This window comes from Athalia rosae, chromosome 4, assembly GCF_917208135.1.
Source record: "Athalia rosae chromosome 4, iyAthRosa1.1, whole genome shotgun sequence".
Taxonomy (NCBI): Eukaryota; Metazoa; Arthropoda; class Insecta; order Hymenoptera; family Athaliidae; genus Athalia; species Athalia rosae.
In genome coordinates this window covers 18186372-18208800 of record NC_064029.1, presented here as the reverse complement: position 1 = coordinate 18208800, position 22429 = coordinate 18186372, and the positions used below count along the sequence as shown (strand labels likewise).

Here is a 22429-nt window from a genome sequence, read left to right as displayed (position 1 = left end):
TTTTTCATTTTACAGAAGATAAATGATTTGTTCACCGAAGGCTACACCGTTCGAAGTTTAAACTAGAGCGAGACGAAGCTTTGAAAATGGTCCTCGAACTGTACACTACGAGTGCGTGAGTTTCGGTGGTGTTTCTATCGAATGTAAGACGACGTTGAAATTCGTTGAGATATGAACGATGTGGTTGACGTAAGGTATGGAGTAGGAACTTAATGCCATGAGCTGTAACGGGAGCAACCAACATCATTAACAAGTACTTACGAGGCATTGCTGGTATAGCAGGTAAAGTAGACGAGCAACCGCTCGCACCTGCGTGCCCCATTAAACCTACTATTAAATATTACCGCAAACTTTTATGGGGCCATAATACACTCAACAGCTCATTGCTCCGTTGTTACCTACGAGATGTTGGATGTTGCAGGGAAATATCAAACGGGGAGAAACTCCGACGACCCACTGCTACTCCCACCTCACCGTGTACTAAAATTTTTTTTAGAACGTTGGGAAGCTGTTCACCGAAATACACCGATAAAATGTGACAGCTGGGGATGATGCTTCAAGCCTCGAAACCGTTTCAGGAGTAAATTGAACGCGGAGGCGATTTTTCGAAAGATTCGACGCTGGTTTCAACCCCTCGACTGAAAACGGTGCACGCCTCGTACGATCGGGATAAAGTGACCCTGGTCATTCGTCGAGCAGAGGTGCAGATTTTCTAGTGCCTTTTTGGCTCTCCCTAGTCTCTCCCTTTGCTCTTACCCCTCTCGTTACCGGAGCCCGCAGACTCACGTTCGATAAGCCGGCCCCAAGGGTCTATACAAAGGCCTAATTACCCATAAATTTTCTGATTTATAGCGGTCTAGAAATGTAAATATGAAATATGAAAATGAGGAGGAGAGTAATAAAAGTGATGTACCGGGCTCGGCGGGGTCGTTCGCGAAGGCGTCCATCATTTGCGCGACAGGCTTCTTTGTCTGGTACGTTCGCCACGCCACGAGGAACCATTTCGCTCTTCTCTTCTCACCGTGCGACGCGACTCCAGCTTCATCCCCGAATGCCCGCGCTGTCGCCCTTCCACCCTCTACTTATACCCTTCGCCCTTCGCTTTATGTACACCCTGTAATTCGTGGCACCGGTTCAAGCCACCGTTTTCTATTCATCGGACTATAGCTATCCGCGTCCTCGAAGAACGAAGATCTCCGGGATTCGAATGATGAACGGGCTACAGGCAAACTTACCATGACCCCAACGCACCGGAAAGTGAATGTTTCGCAGCAGAAAAAGGGACAAAACTACCCCTACATGCGCGACGATTACGATGTAAAAATCGAGATCAACGAATTGATATTCCGATCAATTGTATTGTATTGAAGAGATGGTTATTGCAAAATATGAATTCATAATCGGTCCTTTTATCTATGTGACATTAATGGCACATCAAAGTCCGGTAATTCATGTCGCTTTGTGTGTTTAAATTTGCCTTGAACGATACGTTGCACATGATCGTTTAACATTTATCAAGTATGTAGGTACTTTGATGATGATAATAGCTGTAAATTGTTTGGAAAAAGGTGTCTAAATTTGACGACATAATTGAGAACGTGTTGGGCAAAATGGGATTTCAAAAATGAGCGACCATCCCGCGATTTGCCTCTGTTGGAAAATCACGTTACTAAAATGGTTTCTGAAAGTGAACAGAGGGTGAGCTCATGGATAGCATGCGCACTATGCACCTCCGCGTTCCTGAGTGAATAGGCTTGTGATATTGTCTGATGATTTATCAAAATTATTTTAAATAAAAATAATAGTTAGAGGAATAGCCTCGGGTATTTATTTACCCAAAAAGTGAAATAGATATTTAAAAATTTATCCCAGTAAAAGGTACGATATCAATGTTAAAATAAAATACCCTCAATCAATTATATACCTTTGTTTGGACCTACATATTTTCTGCTAGGTCCCATGGAGGGCGTAACACTCATAAACGTCAGATTATCAGATATTCCAATTTTACACAGCAATGATTATATGAGAAATTGGACCCTACATCACTGCTTGGAAAATTAAATTTCCAAAATTATACCTTGTATTTTTTAATTTTATTCTAGGTTTATGCTCCTATTTATATCCTACAATTAAATTCATCTGTATTCTTCTAACCTCCAATTTTCAAATTGCCAGATGATTATTTATTACTTATCTCTTGTATTTTATCAATAACACTTCAAAAAGGAACACTATCTCATTGTCAATTCAGAGAAACTCTCTATTAAATTTATTTATACCAGATGAAGCTTGTTTAAAATTCTTTCCCTCCTGAACCCACAGCATCAATATTATCTTGTTTACTTATGTCTCATTTGGAGTTTTAATGTCTGGAAATTTTTCCAGTTTTACATATCATCAATATGCTTTCGGAGCAGTCCATTCTCACCGAACAGTTACCAAATAATTCTGAAAATATGCCCTTGGGATATATAATATCAGATGATGGCCGAACTCTACTGGCAGTCACAGGTAAAACTTTACATACAATATGGCAATATTTCGCATTATTCAAGTTCTCCTAAGTCATTGTCTGATCGATTAAAAAATCCCCTAACTTTTTTTTTCAGAGCGAGACGGTGGTGTCCTGGAATTTATGCCAGTACCAGTAACCATACAGCAAAACAACGTGATATCTGCTGGGCCATTGAAAACTAGTGAAGGAAATGTAATGACCGACCTCATGACTCTATCAAAAAATCATATCCAAAAAAAAAGCAGGATAATCTCATTACAGTTGATTATTCTTTTTGCCACAGACCGTATTTCAAATAACTCTCGAGGGGATGGAAGACTCGACAGGTCAAGCAACCGCATCAGCTCTATTTCCAATGGAGAATTATCATTCCTTACCAATGGTTCAAGAAGAGGAGCAAGAGAGTTCTTATTCGCACAAGGAAATACTACTGGACCCTTCAAACACCATGCTTTTTACAGCAGCTGAGGAGTCCAGTGAGACTAGTAACTTAGATCCTAAGAATTTTGAACCATTCGAAACTCCATTACTTGAAGTTACACCCCCCTCACCTCCTCTTGCTCCGGTAAAAAGAACCCCAGGAAGACCCAGAAAAGACGGAAGCACGCCACCGGCAGCGGTAAGAGATTCTTAAACCCCCCAGGTCTTTTAGAGATGCATCGGAAGTTTTTTTAATTTTTGCTAATACCGATTTTTTTAAATTCATTTGTTGATTTTTTTTTTCCAGCACCCCAACAACTTAAAATGTAAAATATGCGGTAAGGGATTTACCAGACTCATGTTACTCCGAAGGCACCTCGAGCAACACGCGGAAGAAAAGCCCCATCGGTGTCCAAAGTGTCCCGCATCTTTCAACGTTCCTGTAAGTACAAAATAAATCCAATTAGCTATACCGCTGCGTGATTCGCATGTAAATTAGGTAAATAAATATCCTGCAACGTATGGTCTGATAGCTTCGAACAATGGCTCTTTTGTTGCAGACTAATTTCACGCTTCATATGGCAACGCACAACATAGGTGAACCAAAGTGTCCAGAATGTGGGAGAAAGTTTGCGCGAATGGCCAGTCTGAAGTCCCATATGTTAATGCATGAAAAGGAAGAAAATCTTTTCTGCACCGAGTGCGAAGACGCCTTCACGACAAAGGTAGGTCAAGAATAAATCTAAGAATCTAAAAATAGGAATCCGAAGTGCGTAAACCATTCTTCTCGTAATATCGCACCGAAACGGAAACGCTCAACTATTGTAAACACGTAATACACAACGGGTAATAAACTAGCCGTGATAATTGATCCAAGGAATTATGGCATACTTGTCGTATGCAGGCTCTGAGGTCTGCATAATTATCAGCAGCCTTCTCTTCTAGCTCGGTAAATTCTTCGTGACTCGGTAGACCTGAGTCTCAGGTTACTGATAACAAAATCTGCAGTTGCTTTTTCTGCACTCTCGTAGCCTTACTACTAGGCCACCTGATAATGCCGGTTAATATCGCGCAACAGACTCATGAGTACCGGACGAGGTGTTCGTCATTTTTGCATTTACCGTGGGCCGAGTTCAGCCGCCATAGAATTGAGAATCTCATCGGTAAATAATATTCAATAAACTTTGTTTGTGAACATATGCGCCATCAAGAGGGACCTAAATTTTAAGTAGCGATAAGCGCAACGTTTCTACGTTAACTCTATTTCGGACAGAGGTGCTTCCTTGACCCCGGGCTTATCGTCCCCTCCGAAAACTTTGATTAAATTACTGAAACAAAAACGTTTCTTTTTATTTCTTGTGACACAAGCCGCATTTCACCTAATATTTCAAACCGCGTTGAACCCGATGACGAAGTACTCTCCGAGCGCTCGAGATAAAATACTCACGATTGGGTCATTTCTCGATTCAGTTTCGCGTGCGGAAATTTTTATAATTCCTTATCACGACATCGTATTTTATATTTCCGCTCGGTCGTTGAATCGATTAAAAATCTTCAGGCAAGGTAACGCACATGTTTACTCACAAGAAACTTATACGAATTTTATTCATCTTCGTTTATCACATTTATTACTCTCTACGTCGACCCGGCGCGGCGCAATGAATGAAAAAAAGTAAAAAAAAAAGTCCGAGACAGACTCGCGGGCGTTCTAAACTATATTTTTTATCGTACGACTGAAATGTGTCTTATTCAAAGAAATCTTCAGATAAAATCTAACCGCGTCCACCCTCTTGTTCAATGAACCTCAGATCTACCAATTTTATTCTTCGTCAAAGAAACCAGTAGCCTAAAGTTCGATAGCATAATTGATAGATCTGCGTGTATTTTAAACTCGAATCAATGTTTCTGAAAATTGCGATGGTTGAACATAATTATCCTTATTTTTCTTCGAACACCGCAGTGCGTCCTCCCACGACATTTCTGCACTGAAATCTATCTTCTCCATATTGTCGGCGTCGTATCGTAATAAATAGGTGCAGCTTTGAAAAAATTATTCAAGGCTCTCTCGCCTTTTAAATATTAACTGTGGACGCATACCGGCTATCGCAATATCTATTATAAACTCTAAGGCTACCTGCGGCTCCGTTTAGCGACCGTACAGATCGTACGGATGATTTTTTCATTCGAATTAGTACGGTATCAATTTAGCAAGACCCCTGCCTATCTTGATTCGAATTTCTGCATTCTAAAATCGTTATTGTTCAAATTCTAATAACATTTCTCATACACTTGTCACACTATCTACTTCAGCGACTCGAGATCTATGAGATCATAGAACGCGTTGCAGTTGCGTAACACATGCTGCACTAACAAATTGCGAGAGTCAACCGCCTACTTGGTGCAGTTTTACAACCCACATGACCATATTAATGTGCGAACTATCTTCGCCACCATATGTCAATTCTCATATAAAGTTTACTTTTCTCGTCATTCATTATTTGTTCTCCTATTTTTCGTACGATCAATTTCGCTTTGATGTTGATAAATTGAGTAGCGAATTCGCGTTCTTGATCTGCAACAGGATCGTGTCCCTCAACGTACACGAAGTGGCGCGCGGGCGTCCCTCGGAACAGTTTAATGCATTTTCTGAGTAATTCGGTACAAATATTTGTACTCGAGTATCCGAATTTACCAACGCTTATTTATACACGTGTGCAGCAACAGAACTGAGTCCGATTACTGGCCGAACCCGGGTCACGAACCTCCTGGTCACACACCGACACATCCGCAACGTTTCGGGACATCGATGCAAAGCTGGATTCGAGAATGAACTAGACAATACACGAAGTGGAAAAAATGTACGCGAAAGATTTCTTACACGATATCACATGGCGCGCGTTCCATCAGACGCTAAGCATTGTTATCGTTACTTCGGTGAATCAGAATCAATCAATTTATCAATTATTTTAGTAGATGGAGTCTAGCTATAAATACGATGGAGTTGATCAAACTTGACCATAAATGCAGTCGTTCGTTGTAAGAATGAAGGATCGTTTTATTCGATGGTATGTCAACATCTGTTCATACTATCAAAAAGCATCTAGTGCCGCGCCATGTAGAGAGTGATTTTTTTTTTATAATGACGGAAACAGAAAAGCGAAGCTAGAAGGGAACGGTTAACGTCATCTCACGCTTAAATTCTCGTGTTATTTATTTATTTTATTCCCTCGCTTTCCGTCAACTCAAATGTAAGAGAAACCCACGCATATGCGCTAGCATTCCCTCCTCACCCGTAAACTTCGCAGATATCCTCACTTCTGACGGTGTGAGAATTCCGCCTATTTCGAGTCCTTGCGTTACGCGAATATGAGTAATTTATGAATGAATCTCACAGCACAGATTGTCGTTTCGGATGGCAAAACGACGACAAAAACTGCCCGACCGCGCTTATGGTAGCGATATTGTATTCCATGATCATATTCAATGTTCAGTGCCATGCTAATTTATTCCATTTTGAATAGTTACGAAAACGTGTCAATGATTTACCATGAGAAGAGAACGAGAAAAAATTCTTTGACAATCTGCAGATTCATTGAAGTCTCTTGTATCGGAAGAACGAAAACTTTTTCGATCGATCCTCAACGATCTATCGTTAGAATTACTTTGGCAAAAAAATCATTCTTTCAAGAGTTTCAAGTCCCATCCGCGGTCCGTTCTAGAACATGTAAGAAGACATGAGGTTCTTCATCTTTTCTGTCGGTCTGCAGCTGGGACCTCGGGGTATAAGTCGCGTGTGGTTCCATTGACAGTTGGTCAGCGACCGCGAGCAGTGTCGTCGTGCACGAGACATCTCAGATCTGGACCACGTTGCTTTAGGTTTAAATTGCGACCTCATATCGAGCACGTGGGTGTAATAAATCCGCGAGTTTCCCCGGTTACACTATTATGCGTATAGATATGAGTATCAAAATCGCACACGCGATGTCAGTGAAGCAATTCGTGTCAAAATTATGTAGGGCGATGAGAATCGCGATTTTAGAGTCAGCGTAATCATTATTATCCGGACGCGCGATTTGTTGGAAGGACTTTACCGTGTACGGGGTGCTTTACGATCGGATGAACATTTCTCAATGTGATTGGTGAGGGGTTATTGGTTCGTCATGATTTACACAGTGCGTAACGTGGATCGTTATTATCCGATGACGCAAATCGAGTTTGGAACACTGTCCTAGAAATGTGATACCCAATCTAGCATCAACGGTGCAACAATTTTTTTTCTTAATAACACGACGATTTCCAAACGATCTTTATAAGCGGAATACAACGGAGACGGGATCTATTTTCAAGGGATGCAATATCAAATGTTTGAATGACCGATCAAAATTATTATTTTTCACTTTTTTGTGTGGTCGAATTTCCGCGGTGTGAAGTTATAATAATATTTGAAGTGAATTTTAGAGGGTTCGAAACTGGTTCCTGTATTTCACTTATATTATAAGAGTGGCAAATATTCGCTGACGTAACGTGAACAAGGTCAATCTTTTGGGATGCCTTTTACAGACATCCTGCAGGCTGGACCACCGATGGGACCAGAGAACTTCTTTCAAAGAATTCCCGACGCAGTCGCTGCTTTTTATTGCATATTTTTTTTCTAAAATCTCGAGACAAATTCATTCAGGAATTTTAACATACGATTTCCGTCAGGCATAGTCGATCCGCAATGCCTGTATAGATTTATACGTGGTATAGCCGAGTTGAGATAAGCGTCTTGTTTTTAGTAAATTTTTTTTCCAAATTATCTCTAATTACTTTCCAGCCTATAAAGTTATCCGATTCCTTGAGTCATCTAATAATTACGAAATGCGAAAAAGGGATTCGTTTGATCATCAAAGTTCACGTTCCTTATCGTACCACAAAATTCTACGAAACGGTCGCGGTATATTCGTGTCAATATAAATGCTGCACTCTCGTAAAATGATCTCTTCTTTTATTCTCGGTTATTCTCTCCTCCCTTGCAAATCTTGCAGAGCAGTCTTGTTTATGTCACGCCTTTTGTACCGTGTGACGTAATCACTCCGCAACCATGAGAATATAACATAAACTATTCATTTAATCTTTACCACAAATGTCCAGAGAAAAGATTCAACTTACGAACAACTCCCGCGCTTGAAAAATTATCCTAATAATAATTTTTCATATTTTTTTTTTGCAAATTTTTTCCCTTCGTCCTGCAGAGTTTTCTCTTCACGAGTGAAAAATTTTGTCGACTTATATTTGTTTAAATTTGCGGAGGTGAACGAATATTTTTCATCGCGTATACCGCGTACGAGAGTCCTTTAGGAAAAAACCTGTTGCATCTCAGAGCTCGAAAGCTCCTGAGATTCGCGCTGCAGGCGAGATGCTGCTGGTCCATGATAGCTAGATGTATAGGATTCCGCGCGGTGTGCTATGCTACGTGTACGTATACCTTTATTATGTACCGCGGCGAAAGTTCTCACAAGTCGAAAAAATAAAGTGAACAAAACCTCGGGCCAACGAAACGCCGTTTCGTTGGCCAGGGGGTACCTCACTCCACAGCCCGGTGGATGACTCATGTCATGAGATTTATACCTACCCATGCATCCGAGAAATATTAATTGAGAGAAAAGCGCGGTGTGTATACCCCGACTTCGAAAGCCAACGACCTCGGCGACTCGAACGACTTTACTACCCTACTTGCCGCCGATCCCCGATCGATGGATCTTCGATACACCGAAACGAGTCAATTAGTATATAGGGACCACCGCTTCTGGTTTTTTACTTAATATTTTCTTATTTCACCAGCAATTGCGCGACGCCGAAGCTACACGGTGCAGGAAATGTTCGCTGCGTTCCAAAGGCAATCTGTGAAGATAAACGTCGCGCTGCACCGGAATTATTTTGATCGCAGGAATTTTTTTCTTTTTTCTATCGCTTTTCTTCGATAAATTTGGCTTCTTACATGGACAATCGATCATTCATACGATCCGCTGCAGCCGAATAACCAGATTGCATTACGATGGATTAACTTTTCAATGAGCGATTGACTTTTACCGCAGATGTAACACACGTTCGTTATTATAAGTTCGTCGTTTAATTAGGATCTGTGACTATTTCTATTTCAAACGCATCTATTTTTTACTATCAGACGCAAATGACGTCATTTGAACTTGCATTCGACGGAATAATATAAGAAACCCGTAAATTTATATACAATCGTATGGTTGCACTGACAGTGGGCGATATAATCAGACACTTCCTGAATGCTCTTTTAGATAGAAGTTGAACTCTGGTGATAATGAATAAAACTTCGTCATACGATACAGTATTTTATGATCATACACACATCGTTTGTGTACTAACAAGAAATTATGAATAAATATCAACCCCATATTTTTTTTTTTCTTTTTTTTTCCCAACAGCCATCTGCAGTGATGAATTACTGAAACAATTTGGGACCGGTGTAATTCTCGTCACAGTTTTTGATATTATATACGTATAAAAAAAAAGAACGAAATAATAACGCCGATGATTTTTTGCGATTATAGAAATGATGACGATACGTTCAAGCAGAATAAAAATGTTCCGAATATTTTGGATGTTCTTGATCTCTGAGATTATTCACCTAGAAATGTTTGTGAGGGACAGACGTTCGCTTTGAATGGTGAACTGGAACTGCAAGTGCATCGCAGTTACGCGAAACGATTGTGTTCAATAAAGTGTTCAATTAATTTGTTTACGTCAAATAATTAAACGTAATTTAAGCCTCACCTAAATAGCTACATGCTGCCAGCACCGAATTCGCGATATCGTGATTTTCAACGACCGTAGTGATTCGTAACATAATAAATCTTCTCCGCGTTATAATGCAAAATAAACACGTTAGTAAAGTCGAGCTGCGTTTACTTTGCTATAATTACTAATTGATCTCTACGATGTCACTCACTGTTGAGTGTCTAAATTTTGCATTGCTGCTCATCTGCTCTCGAGTATTTCATTTCGCACTTGGCCTGAGTGCCCATTATTACAAGGTACATTATGAGAACGCCCTGCTTTTCAAAGATTTTTCAATTCTCCGTAGGGATGTAGTTATCATCCTCCTACATCTTTCTCATTTTAATCGTAGGCCCAGTTAGACGCCCATTTGAAACTGCACAATGAGAAATGGACGACTGAGGATGTGAGAAAATGTAAACTTTGTAACAAACAGTTTACACAGCCAGCTCTTTACCGTTTACATATTCGTGAGCACTACAGAGTAAGTACCTCTGAGCGTTAGGTTTTAGTGGCGATCTTTACATACGTAATTCTCTAAATGATTTCAATTTTTTTCTTTTTTTCTCTATACCTACCCGACACAATTCTAGTTACAAACTAAGCTGGTCAAACAGACAAAAAAAGGTGTCAAACAGAAGACCATGTACAAATGTAAAATATGTTTGAAATCCTTTCAAAAACCAAGTCAGCTTGTACGGCACATCAGGGTTCATACGGGGGAAAAACCCTTCCAGGTTTGTGGGATATATTTGTCTAATTGTTTAGAATATCGGTGCTAAGTAACTATTCACTGTTTTACTACAGGCTCAAAATAACTGGATTGTTACTACTTATACCGTTTCATAATTTTACTATCGCCATAGACGAATTTAAATTCATTTATTCATTCAACAGTGCACGATTTGTTCTCGAGCGTTCACACAAAAGGGATCTCTCCAAATACACATGTGGAAACACGATGGATTTAGACCGCATAATTGTAGCTCATGCAACGCGACATTTAGTCAAAAAGGTTTAATTATTATTTGTTTTTGCGTATTGCAACGTCTCTAAAAAAAAAAAAAAAAAAAAAATCACACCGATATCGTTAATTTCAGGAAACCTGAACGCCCATATATTAAGGGTGCACAATGTGCCGGATGGAAAGCCTTATTACAAATGTACATACTGTCCGTGTACGTTTAAAAAGTTAGGAAGTCTTAATGCTCATATGAAAAAAATGCACTCGAACCCAGCAAAGGTTTGCACGATTTTATGGAAACATAGCTAAAAATATCGCGAACACGAATAAGGAAATTCAGAAATTTTCTCATCTTTCTTCGTAACAGAAACCACAAAACTGCGACAGCTCTACCGAAGACATGCAAGCCACCGTTGATACGGTCATGTCTCAGCTAGCGTTATTGGAATCAAGTGTGAAGAATCCAGAAGCAGATTCTACTGCAAACAAGCCACCTAATAAAGACATATTACAACAGGCTCTGAAGAACAGCGGATTGCCTAGCAAAGACAAAGATTCAAATAGTGGAGAACAAATACCGAAGAAAGGAGAGGCACAGACTACTATGGTAACCCTACTGGATAGCAGTATAGATAGTGATACAAGGTAAAATGATATTATTCGTAGTGAAAAAATTGCAAGGTGATTGAGAATTTTGAATTTCACGTAAAAATTTCCTTATAGAAAATATGTTACGATAAAACAACGGTCTATAGGAAATATAAGATGGTACATGTGTTCCTACTGCTACAAAGAATTCAAAAAACCCTCAGATTTGATACGTCATTTGCGTATCCACACTCAGGAAAAGCCCTTCAAGGTACATTTCTAAAAATCTTTCAGAAATTATGCTCTGCTTGTCGATCGTACAAAAATTACTATGCTTGTCTTTTAGTGTTCATATTGCTCTCGCTCTTTCGCCGTTAAATCGACAATGATTGCACACGAAAGAACCCATACTGGAGTCAAAAAATACATGTGTTGTAATTGCAATAAAATGTTCGCCTGCCATAGCAGTTTAACTACGCACATGAGGTAAATGTCTGCATAAAATAACTGAACGTTTCAATATTCTGAAAAAACCGAAATATAAGATCGTAAATGATCCCTACCACCTCGTTTAATTTTTTCAGGGTACATGCAGGCGTAAAACCTTTCACCTGCAGTATATGTGATAAATCATTTAGCGCTAATAATCTCCTGAAAAGTCACATGAAATATCATGCCAAGGGGAAGACAAAAGCTAGCCGCGAGGCCGAAGTTCTTGCGCCTTCGATCGTTCTTGAGGAACCATTGATAATAACGGATGCAGGGAATAAGATCAGTATTGCTCAAGTGCAATCGAAACATCAACAGGTTTATAATAGCAATGATGTTGCCAGACCCCATAAGTGTTGGGCTTGTACAGCTGCGTTCAGAAAAGTGAGTCACCTGAAACAGCATTTTCGGAGACACACCGGAGAACGACCGTACAAGTGCCAAAAATGCAACAGGTGATTAGGCGCCCCGAGAATGATTGATATCTTTACTAATTTATGCGAATAATTTTTTCCTATTTTTAAATTATTATGGTTTTCAGGAGGTTCACTTCAAACAGCGTTCTAAAATCGCATCTGCGAACACACGAAGGATCGAGACCTTTCAATTGTACAACCTGTAATGCTAAATTTTCAACGCAAAGCAGTATGAAACGTCACCTTGCGACACACAGTAATAAGAGACCTTTTATGTGCCCTTATTGTCACAAGACTTTCAAGACTTCTGTTAACTGCAGAAAACACATGAAGATCCATAAGCAAGAGCTTGCACAGCAGGTCAGTTTCCTGATTTTTCTATCTACGTGTTAAATCGTATAATGCGATAATGATGTATGCATAAATCATTACTGTACATTAATCACGTTTTGCTGTACATAAATAGCAATTGCATCAGCAACAGTCACAACAGCAGGAAGCTAATCAATTGGGAGAAAAAACCGAAATTCAAGTGTTGCCCGAAAGTGTCGCGCTGCCCGGAAAAATGGAAGTTACTTTTCAACCTCAGATGGCACCTGATTTCTCACAAGCATTTTCGGACCAATTTCATACAATTAACATAGAAAAAGATAAGACCTTACACCCCCAGAATGATGAAATACAACCAATTAACAGTCGTAAGTTAGTTATTGTACCGGATTAAAAAACTCAGGAGTGGGATACATATTGTAGATTTGAAAGTTTTTTCCTTTTTTATGCAGAAACTTTACCAGCTGTTGAGTCTGTTAATTTAGGGTCTTCTCAGACCCTACATGCAGACGAGACAGGGACCATTACTTTGCCAAATTACTCTGGGGACCAGACTCTCACACCGGTACGAAATTTCTGAGCCCTGTAAATTTTTCTACATGACATTAAAATATCTCTAATTATCTTCCTTGATTATACACAGGAAAGTATAAGAGAGATTGAAGAAACTCTCAACCAGCAACTCTTCAATATTGGCATGAATCTTGGTCTTGGAGGCACTCTGACAAGGCAGATAAATGAGACCTCATCCACCTCCTTGGAAGCCCGTGAACAACCTATCCTCAACATAATTTATGAAAATACAAAGAACCTAGATTCCTCAACGGGTGCCACAATGAATACGGGAATGTTCGCGCCTCAATTCGAGTCTTTCGACATGAGTCATATCACACTTCAGGTTGGTGTGAATATTTTAGAAATAAATTAATTGAAACCGAATTGAGAATTAGATCGTATTTCTTTTCTATGAAACAGGCGGATAACGAATTGGACATCGGTATTAATCCAGCGAATTCGACAAGCATGGCAAGTATTCTACCTCAGTCTGCCCAGGAAGAGCAGCATTTGGTATCTGTTACAACAACGACCTCTGCAACAGAGGACAATCAATCCAAGCAACCGAGACACTTGATGGTTGTTAGTTCCATGCAAACCTGCCCTGAATTATCTCGCCCAGTACAGGCATGCCCTAAATACCCAAAAGTCATAGCCAAAGCAGATACTACTGATGGCTTGGACATCCAGTGCTCGGAAGAAGCTGTTAAGGATATTAATAAATTGGAAACCTTGATACCTGAGAAAGTAGGCCAAGTTCTCTCCTACTCATGCGAAATCTGTGATAAAAGTTTTGATAAACAGATACAGCTAAGGAATCATAAGAAAATTCATACAACAACTAAGCAAAAATCCACCAAAAACTCTCTTATTCCTACTATCGAATCAGAGAATCTCCTGCAATGTCACATGTGTAGTAAATCTGGATTCACCACAGCTGCTCTGAAGGTACCAACCTGTGTAATATTTTTGCAGATAGTAAATGACCAGACCTCAGGCAATATTGAAAAACTTGATAATGAATTTATTATTTGTATTCATACTTTCTCCTCATCTCAGGATCATCTGAAAACCCATCGAGGAACCAAAGAATTTCAGTGTACCGAATGCCCTTTGAGGTTTCGCACTAATGGAGGCCTTAGCAGACATGTGAAAGCTCACACAATTAAACCGTGAGTAAATTTTTCCTTAGTAGGTGCATAATATATCAACCATTCTTCGAGTGCGTGAAACGCCAATTATCGATTTATCATACTTTTATAGACAATGGAAATGTCCTACATGTGATTTGACATTCCAAAAAGAAGCGGAATTGATTATTCACGAAGAAGTTCATCAGAACACTACAGATTCGAGCCCAAAAATGGAACCTGATAGCTCTCAAAAAGCTCCATTAACAATAGATGGTACCTATCTAGCCCATCCGGAATTAGATTTAGGAAGTAATCCTACACTTTCAGAAAGAGTTTTCATGGATGCTGTAGCTGAGAAAGACATGGTATATTTTCCAATGATTTTTCATTCCTACCTTCATCACCAATCAATCACTGATGAATGCTACTGATTCAAATATTTTCAGGATCATGATTTAAAGAAGGATAAGAAAATCTATACAAACAAATGCAAATACTGTCCAAAAACCTTTCGCAAACCGAGTGATCTTGTGAGACATATAAGAACGCATACAGGAGAGAGACCTTACCAGTGTGAATATTGTAACAAATGTTTTGCCGTCAAGTGCACTTTGGACTGTCACATGAAGGTACATACTGGAAAAAAGACTTTCTCCTGCCACGTTTGTAACAGCCTTTTCACAACCAAAGGAAGCCTCAAAGTGCACATGCGATTACACACAGGTATTTATGAACTTCTATTATTCATATCTCGATTCACTTTTAGTCTACCTATTTTTGATAATTATTCAATTCTACTCAATTTTGCGGCAGGTTCCAAGCCGTTCAAATGTCCTTCCTGCGATTTAAGATTCAGAACTTCGGGGCATAGAAAAGTTCACTTGTTAACTCATATGAGGGAGCACAAGAATCCTTCTAAGCCTAGGACGAAGGTACGTAAGGTTGCTGCTATTGCTGAGGTTGCTGCTGAACTAGAGAAGACTGTTCAAAGTGCTGTTAACACTGAGATAACAGCTCCTGAAGCCACAGAATTTCCAAATATTGACTCGATCACAATCGATGCTACTACTCTCACGGATAATATAACTCCGCATATTACTTTCAACGCTGATGGAACGATATTAAACAACAATGCAATGCTGTCAATAAATGAAAGTACTCAGCTCGTAGCCAATCTACATTTTCTTCTTGCTAATGGGCTCGTCACCATACAGACTGATGATGCTTTGTTAGAGCAATTACCTAATGGTGAGACTGATGTTATGGAAAATCACGCTACTGTTGATGGATTAATAGACACAGAAGCTTTAGTAAACGAGCCAACAGAAACTTTAATCAATAATCCCGAATTAGATGATTCGAATCCACAGGCAGTTTTATATGACACTGAGAACATATCAAATGTTGGCACTGAGTGTCATGCTACGCTTACTCTAGAACAATGCATGGAGATGGCAAACCCAGAAGCAATAGCTTTGCTGCCAGAAGCTAACAAGAGCAAACCAAAATCCACGGTCAACAAACTGCAGGTCAAAAGAGAGTGTGATGTTTGCGGAAAAACGTTCCTCAAACCGTGTCAAATGGAGAGACACAAGCGAACACATACTGGAGAAAGGCCTTACAAATGTGATTCATGTGAAAAGTCTTTTGCCCAGAAAAGTACGCTAACAATGCATGAGAAACATCATACAGGAGTCAGACCACATCCTTGCCCTGTTTGTGAATTTTCCTTCACTCAGAAAGGAAATTTAAAGACACATCTCAAGCGGGCTCACAGCCAATATAGCTTGCAATGAATAAACCTATTTCCATAGTTATCGGCTTAGCTGATCTCCGACTCGCAATGATCTGTTATTTTATTCTGTACCCCATTTTTACACTTTGTGCTAATGATCGCTGAACTGGATGTAAATATTGTATATTGGAATAATACAAACACTATTTTAAAGTTATCTTTATGATTAAAAAATGTTCAGACCTGCTCTTCTATGTAATATTATCGATAAATTATTATCTCACGCTCTAAGAATGAAATTTATTTCAATATTACTTCAACTGCAATGTTTGTTACCCTCGATCCATTGACTTAGAATAAGAATGATCTGTAGTCAACATGAGATTGATCAGAGATTTTCATGTTCTACAGTCCAAGCACTTAAAGATTTGTAGTAATAAATTCTTACCAGGATTCCGTTGACTTCGCTGTGTGGTAGTGGTGGGGATTATCAAATAGGCTGTCGACTAGCTCACAGATTTAAAAAAAACTTCACATCACTTTCACACAACTAATACTCACATTAAGGGATGTTAGGAGACGAGCGAATGATACATTCAAAAGTTTTCCACGCAAAACCTAGAGTAGATTTTATACTACCGCGCGCGGGCAGTTCGGTCACGTGCAAACAGACTTTATAAGCTAGAAGCCACCATATTCAGATCACAGGAATCGACTTGTGAGTTTCTTAATCGAGAGATTATACGGCGGTAGGTTTTGAGAAGAAATATTTTACAATATCGGACTTAAATCGTTTTTGTAATATAGCAAAGAGACACTGTAAACCGTGGTGTCTACTCAATGTTCGACCGTTGACTGAAACGACGTAGTAAAGGGAAGGGGGAACAAACAGAAGACACGCGATCATCGTATGACAAGGCTTAGTGAAGGACGGTGGAGTAAACACCAGCAACTACGCCACTCTGATTTCTACGAGTTTTGTTATTGTCTAGTGCCGAGTGGATCTTTGAATAAACAGAAAGATTATGGGAATGGAGAAAATGGGACTTGCTTAGCAAACAGGTATGATTCAAATTGTTAATTGAACTTCTGAAATCAATTCGTCATCATTCTGAAATATGTTGTAGTCTTTTCACGAAGTTCCAGTACTGGTATTACTAGTATTGCTGGTGGTATTGCTGCATCAGAATAGTTCCACAATGTCGATTTTGGTAGAGGAATATTTATTTCTATTCAAACTTACCGGATGTTTGTCTCAATATGGCTGATTCAATCGCTAAATGCAGTTCTACTGTCGTTCGACTCGCTCATATCGCTACTACTCTCGAAATAACGGCACTCGTTGTACGCAAACAGTAAAAATGTCTGCTGTACGAGCTGCTACTCGTCAAGTCCGACCAATTTTGTCTATAAGTCAGCAAGAAGCCCGATCAAGAGTCTTAAGTTTGTACAAAGCTTGGTACCGTCAAGCCCCTTTCATCGGTAGGTTAATAAATACCAAATCTATGGTCAGTAAATCTTACCGATAGATTACATAAATGTAATCCTTCCTTAACCTATTTTCCACCTTTTATTTTCGATCATTCACATCGAATGAATACCGACAGTTACTTCATATTTCCACAGTCCAACATTACGATATACCAAAAAATGAGGCACAAATTAGAGCAAAAATTCGTGAGGAGTTTCTAAAAAATGCGAATGTTAAGGACATAAGAGTTATAGATCTACTCGTTATCAAGGTAAGTGAATAAATTATCCTTTGTACTTCAGTCATTTTCTGTTACAGTACTTTATGGGATAGCAAAATGTACATAACATTACCTAGTTTGGTCTAAAATTTCTTATTCTCACAGGCTCAAATGGAGCTGAAAGAAGTCTGCGAGGTTTGGCATCAAAAAGGAACCCTGATGAACCACTTTAAGGATACGCAGGAGAAGAAACCTACTGACTTTCTGTCCAAGTTTTTATCTGGTCAAGATTAACTGGGTCTGGCTTATTTCTCAGCTAGCTCATGACATAGTCTTTGCAGATCTATTTAGTAAAACAAAATGAGAGTAGAAAATAGAGCCAGAATAAATTGTAATTGAATATGATATGACTATGTTGATTCTTTCTGTATAAATTATTGAAATAAATTGTATATAACACTTTTATGATCATTTGTTCACGACCTGTTCTTCTGAATTTGTACGACTTGTGCAAATCATCACATAAATTATTAAAAAAAAATAGAACTTGAACTTGAAAAAAGGTGGAATTTTAATCAGTATTAATAGGAGATGCTGGATTTTTTTTTTTTTTTCTCTTTAATTTAGATACCATATTTTACATAGATATATTATTATTCACTTATATACATTTGACAACGTGATATATTACTAAGCACCTTAGGTACGATCTAGTTCACTTTTCACAGCCATACAGATAATTTGCTTCCCTTCAGTGAACAAGTAAAGTATATTATGTATATACATATGTATGTAATACAGCACTTTGAGACTACAAGCATCGACAACGGTGCTTTAACTTAATTTATTTTATCCGATCTTATCATATTTAAAATTTATTTTTATTTCATATTTTTTTCCAACTTCAGCTTATTTTATTCAATTTGATTTGATTTTATTTTACTATATGTATATTTTTCTTTGTATCCATTCGGGTCTCGTCCGTTCACTTGTGCTGATACAAACAGCGATTTTATTAGGAAGATCGTATTTCATATTCGTTATTTTCAAACGTTTTTTTTACACTTTGGTTAGAATGATTGTTATAAAATAGTTTATCTGTTTGTTATATATACTTAAATTTAATAAAACTATAATGCTTTATTTTCTTTTTTTTTTTGTAATTTGTTTCCTTTTTTTTTATAAACGTAGTAACAGTCCTTCACTGTGGATTATTTCATTATCGTTGTTTTCGTTGTATCGTCATTTAACATTATTATCATATCATTTAACGCTCACAATTGATTTTATTTATTCTGTTCTGATACAAATTATTATAAAATATCTAAATATGAAAAATATACACTGTCGGTAACTTTCATATACATAAATTGCACATACCTAGTCTAAAAATGGCAACAATCATCATCATCATCGTCATCATCGTCGTCGTCGTCGTCATCAGGTTTAAAATGACGGGTATTTTTAAAACAAATCTAATCCGACGTTTGCATATTACGTCAATCTGCATTGCATATCATCGATTTATTGATTGATCGAGAAATGGATGGATGGATTGATTGATAATTGACTACTATTATTAATGTTATTATTGTAAATTTTATATCTATCATAATTGTTATTCGCACTATGAACATTACCGATTTTTTTTTTTCCGTCATCAAACTATACTTTCTCTTTCGGACTGTATCTCGTACCCTGTTATGACACCCCTTCTCAAAGATACGTCGCTATTTCGAAGTCCGTTACCGTTAAATAGATTTACGAGCCAACTCCTTATAGAGTTTCGTGCCGATGATTTTTTATCCGGAACGTCTCCGGTTGTACTAAGGGTAGACACAACTTGATCTAGCGAACGCCATCGTTTAACCGGCACCATTTCACCTACGCAACTTCCGTCTCCAGTTAGTAATGGGGTGTCTACATCTGCACTAGTTACATTATTGTCTGCTGCCCCAGGCACTATTATCACATTCCCATTTGGGTAATTGTTATTTAACACTTTACCAGTGACGTCCTTTGTCCTTGAGCCAGATTTACTATCCCCGGTTGTGCTACACTTATCACAATTCTCCAATGACCTGAAACTCTTGTTCTTTCTTTCCCGTATACCGAGACGCGGAGATTCGAGCTTTCTGATGTTAGCCTGAAGTTCTGTTGGGAATGGATCCAGTGATCGAGATTCTCGGATTAAATTCGATGGGGATGGATAGTCACTCGTTGACGAAGATGCTATCGTGGAAAGAACTCTCGCATTTTTTCTAAACTTTGGCTTTGCGTCAACGAACATATCGTCCAACGCTAGTTTAACGTTCGCTGCTCTCTTCTCCGTCTCGTCCGCTAGCATTCCGTAATTGTCCAATGTTGTTTTCGACACACTGTCCACAAGGTAAAGTGGAGCACGCTCGAGCTTTCTCGTTACGGATCTAGGCACGGGGCTCGATCCTCCGCATTGCGAAGAAGAATCATCAGCGTTTCCTGGTCTCGGAACGCTCGACTGTCTCCGGCTTCCTCCTCCGAGGCCAGCCAACAGCGAAGCTTGTCTAGAGTCGGGATTCAATTTGGGGCTTCTTCTTGGTCGGCAGAATAAGGGTGGAAGCTCACCGAGATCCACCTGCGATATGAAAAAAAAAGCATTTGTCACGTGGGAGTCATTCGAAGGGATTTATTTTTTCAAAACTTGACCTACCTCGCGCTTTTGTATCGCTTTTTCCGTCGCCCCTGTTAGCCAATACGTTTTTACCTCTCCTTTCCCCTTCATATGTACCAAACCGCGATCTTCGACGATGTATCCCCCGACTTTGTCCAGAGCTTCTTTGCATTGCGCGCTTATGTGAATCCGGAGAGGTTCGCCGTTCGATTCCATACGAGATGCCGTATTAACCGTATCTCCGAACAAACAATAACGCGGCATCGTTAGACCAACGACACCGGCGACTACGGGGCCTGTAATTTGAAAAATCAGGTTGTATTGACGGATTGAAAGAGATGTGACGAATCGATCGTTCACATCGCGAATTCCTCACCTGTGTGAATTCCAATCCGGAGTTTTAGCGTTTCGTTCGGCCTATGAGCAATCGTGTGATTCTTAACAGCGTTCAATAAGTCGAGGGACATCGATGCTATTTCCCCAGCGTGTCTATTTCCGTTTTTAAGAGGTAATCCGGAAACCTGAATATTTGGGGTAAATTTTTGGTGTAGGTCATTTGAAATTTTATCGATAAATTTGGCTCGTCATTTATTCATTTCCTAACACTCACCACCATGTAGGCGTCCCCGATCGTTTCAACTTTGTACACGTCATATCCCTTGATTATACGATCAAACAAAGTGTAAAGATCATTCAAAAAATTAACAACCTAGAATGGTGAAAACGTACAGCGTCAATTATTATAAACACGTCGTAGCGATGAATAGGATAATGATGATGAACTTGAACGAGTGTGTAATGCAAATATCGTGAGGTGAATTCTGAGGATACCTGAAACGGTGTGCTTTCAGCTGACATTGCAGTAAATCCTACAATGTCACTGAAATATATTGTGACTAAATCAAAGGCTTCTGGCTCAACTCCAATGCCATTTGTAAGGCAATTGGCAACAGGTCTGAAAAAAATTAAAGCGAGTTTAATAATACCTCGGATTATTTTCGGTCGATGAAAAGGAGGAATTCTCATTAAAAGTAACTTATCAAAAGAGCAAAAATTATTCATGTGAATTTATACTGACTCGGGTAACATTCTGTGGAGCAGATCTTCGGTTTTCTGTTTCTCCTCGAAGAGAAGGCGCGTACGCTCACTGACTAGATCTTCGAGGTTGTTAGCATATTTCTCCATCATGTCCATCATCTGATCCATTATATTTCTGTGTCTACCGGCTTTCATCTTCTTCAAACGCGTCCTTATCATTTTAAAGTCAGGTCTAAGTTCGGGGCTTTCAGCCCAGCAGTCAGTTATAGTGCTGACGATATAGTCGGCACAGTCAGCTTCCGAATCCGATAATATATCGATGTTTGGTCTAAACGGTGGCTCGTCATCTCCCGGGTACCTCTTAACTCGGTCTATTATGTCTGTGTCAATCGAAAAGTCGTCGATGTTTCATTATTCACCTTTACGAAACTAGATTCAAAAATGCATTTATTTTACATCAAACAACCTTTGGGTTCTAGGTGCACTCCTCCGAACGGTCCTTTGCGTCCAATTATTTCGAATAGAATGATAGCGAACGAATAAATGTCCCCTTCCTGGGTGCCTCTGATCGGCGCGTTGGGATTCCTCAATAACTCCGGTGCTTTCCAGAATAAACCTGTGGAGGAACGTTGAAAAAGTTCACGGGGTAATAAGTTAGCAAAGTTCTTTAGTTTTTCATCGGTTGTCTTCTACTCGAATCGCACTCACTTCGATAATACTGATGTTCTCCGATGCTGTCGGATTCAGCACAGTGTCTCATATCGTGCAAACCAAAGTCCGATACTTGAAGCACCCATCGCGATGTGACAACGCAGTTTGAAGACTTCAAATTACCGTGGCAGACTAGTACGGATGACTCGTGAATGTACAGCATGCCCTGCCAAAGGAGACGTGAGAGAATTATTCGCGAGTTAACATTGGCAGAGAAAAAAACAATGAATGACCGCTACGTGCATAGCACAAATTTCTGCAGCGATTACATTTATTTACCTTGATGAGATCATGAACAAGTGACGCAATGAACATATCGTCTAACTTAATGTCTTCGTTTTCGATGATGTCCTGGAAAATAGATGAAAAATAATTGCGAGAAACCGACGGGAATAACGA

General features: G+C 39.2%; 4 protein-coding genes and 1 long non-coding RNA gene across 11 annotated transcripts in view; 3 read left to right on the top strand and 2 right to left on the bottom strand.

The window, feature by feature from the left end:
* The window catches only part of LOC110117164, a 36778-nt gene extending 19921 nt beyond the window's left edge, over window positions 1-16857 (bottom strand). Inside the window, exons 1-2 of the long non-coding RNA XR_002305844.3 lie at window positions 16389-16857; window positions 3290-3378 (exon numbers count right to left, since the gene is read on the bottom strand). This is a non-coding gene — a long non-coding RNA (uncharacterized LOC110117164). The remainder of the gene's footprint in view (window positions 1-3289; window positions 3379-16388) is intronic.
* On the top strand, window positions 1723-16157 carry LOC105688775 (zinc finger protein 236-like). 2 transcript variants are annotated; one of them, XM_012405313.3, is made up of 23 exons: window positions 1723-1878; window positions 2389-2514; window positions 2613-2710; window positions 2802-3137; window positions 3246-3380; window positions 3499-3663; window positions 10083-10214; window positions 10324-10467; window positions 10628-10745; window positions 10831-10973; window positions 11062-11339; window positions 11418-11553; window positions 11629-11768; window positions 11867-12226; window positions 12313-12547; window positions 12654-12885; window positions 12970-13082; window positions 13161-13415; window positions 13493-14020; window positions 14132-14244; window positions 14336-14570; window positions 14652-14928; window positions 15019-16157. In XM_012405313.3, exons 2-23 carry the CDS (start codon window positions 2406-2408, stop codon window positions 15999-16001), a joined length of 5265 nt encoding a protein of 1754 aa, XP_012260736.2. In that variant the 5' UTR covers window positions 1723-1878; window positions 2389-2405; the 3' UTR covers window positions 16002-16157. The 2 variants fall into 2 exon arrangements, with proteins under 2 accessions (XP_012260736.2, XP_020709570.2); XM_020853911.3 differs by lacking the exons at window positions 1723-1878; window positions 2389-2514; window positions 2613-2710; ... (1 more) ...; window positions 3246-3380; window positions 3499-3663 and adding an exon at window positions 9740-9987.
* Window positions 16721-22429, top strand: part of LOC125500714 (odorant receptor 49b-like) — a 45222-nt gene continuing 39513 nt past the window's right edge. For all 3 annotated transcript variants that reach the window (XM_048654475.1, XM_048654474.1, XM_048654470.1), the window contains exon 1: window positions 16721-17002. In XM_048654475.1, coding sequence (XP_048510432.1) covers window positions 16851-17002 — 152 coding nt within the window. In that variant the 5' untranslated portion in view covers window positions 16721-16850. The remainder of the gene's footprint in view (window positions 17003-22429) is intronic.
* On the top strand, window positions 17262-18094 carry LOC105688769 (NADH dehydrogenase [ubiquinone] 1 alpha subcomplex subunit 6). Its single transcript, XM_012405303.4, has 3 exons — window positions 17262-17422; window positions 17567-17682; window positions 17797-18094. The coding sequence occupies exons 1-3, from the start codon at window positions 17302-17304 to the stop codon at window positions 17923-17925; spliced, it is 366 nt and encodes a 121-aa protein (XP_012260726.2). The 5' UTR covers window positions 17262-17301; the 3' UTR covers window positions 17926-18094.
* The window catches only part of LOC105688768 (receptor-type guanylate cyclase Gyc76C-like), a 35102-nt gene continuing 30903 nt past the window's right edge, over window positions 18231-22429 (bottom strand). For all 4 annotated transcript variants that reach the window (XM_012405302.4, XM_020853923.3, XM_048654434.1 and 1 more), the window contains 9 exons: window positions 22310-22381; window positions 22028-22196; window positions 21786-21935; window positions 21360-21699; window positions 21113-21236; window positions 20892-20990; window positions 20658-20802; window positions 20321-20577; window positions 18231-20245 (listed from right to left, as the gene is read on the bottom strand). In XM_012405302.4, the coding sequence (XP_012260725.2) occupies window positions 19292-20245; window positions 20321-20577; window positions 20658-20802; window positions 20892-20990; window positions 21113-21236; window positions 21360-21699; window positions 21786-21935; window positions 22028-22196; window positions 22310-22381 (2310 nt within the window). In that variant the 3' untranslated portion in view covers window positions 18231-19291. The remainder of the gene's footprint in view (window positions 20246-20320; window positions 20578-20657; window positions 20803-20891; window positions 20991-21112; window positions 21237-21359; window positions 21700-21785; window positions 21936-22027; window positions 22197-22309; window positions 22382-22429) is intronic.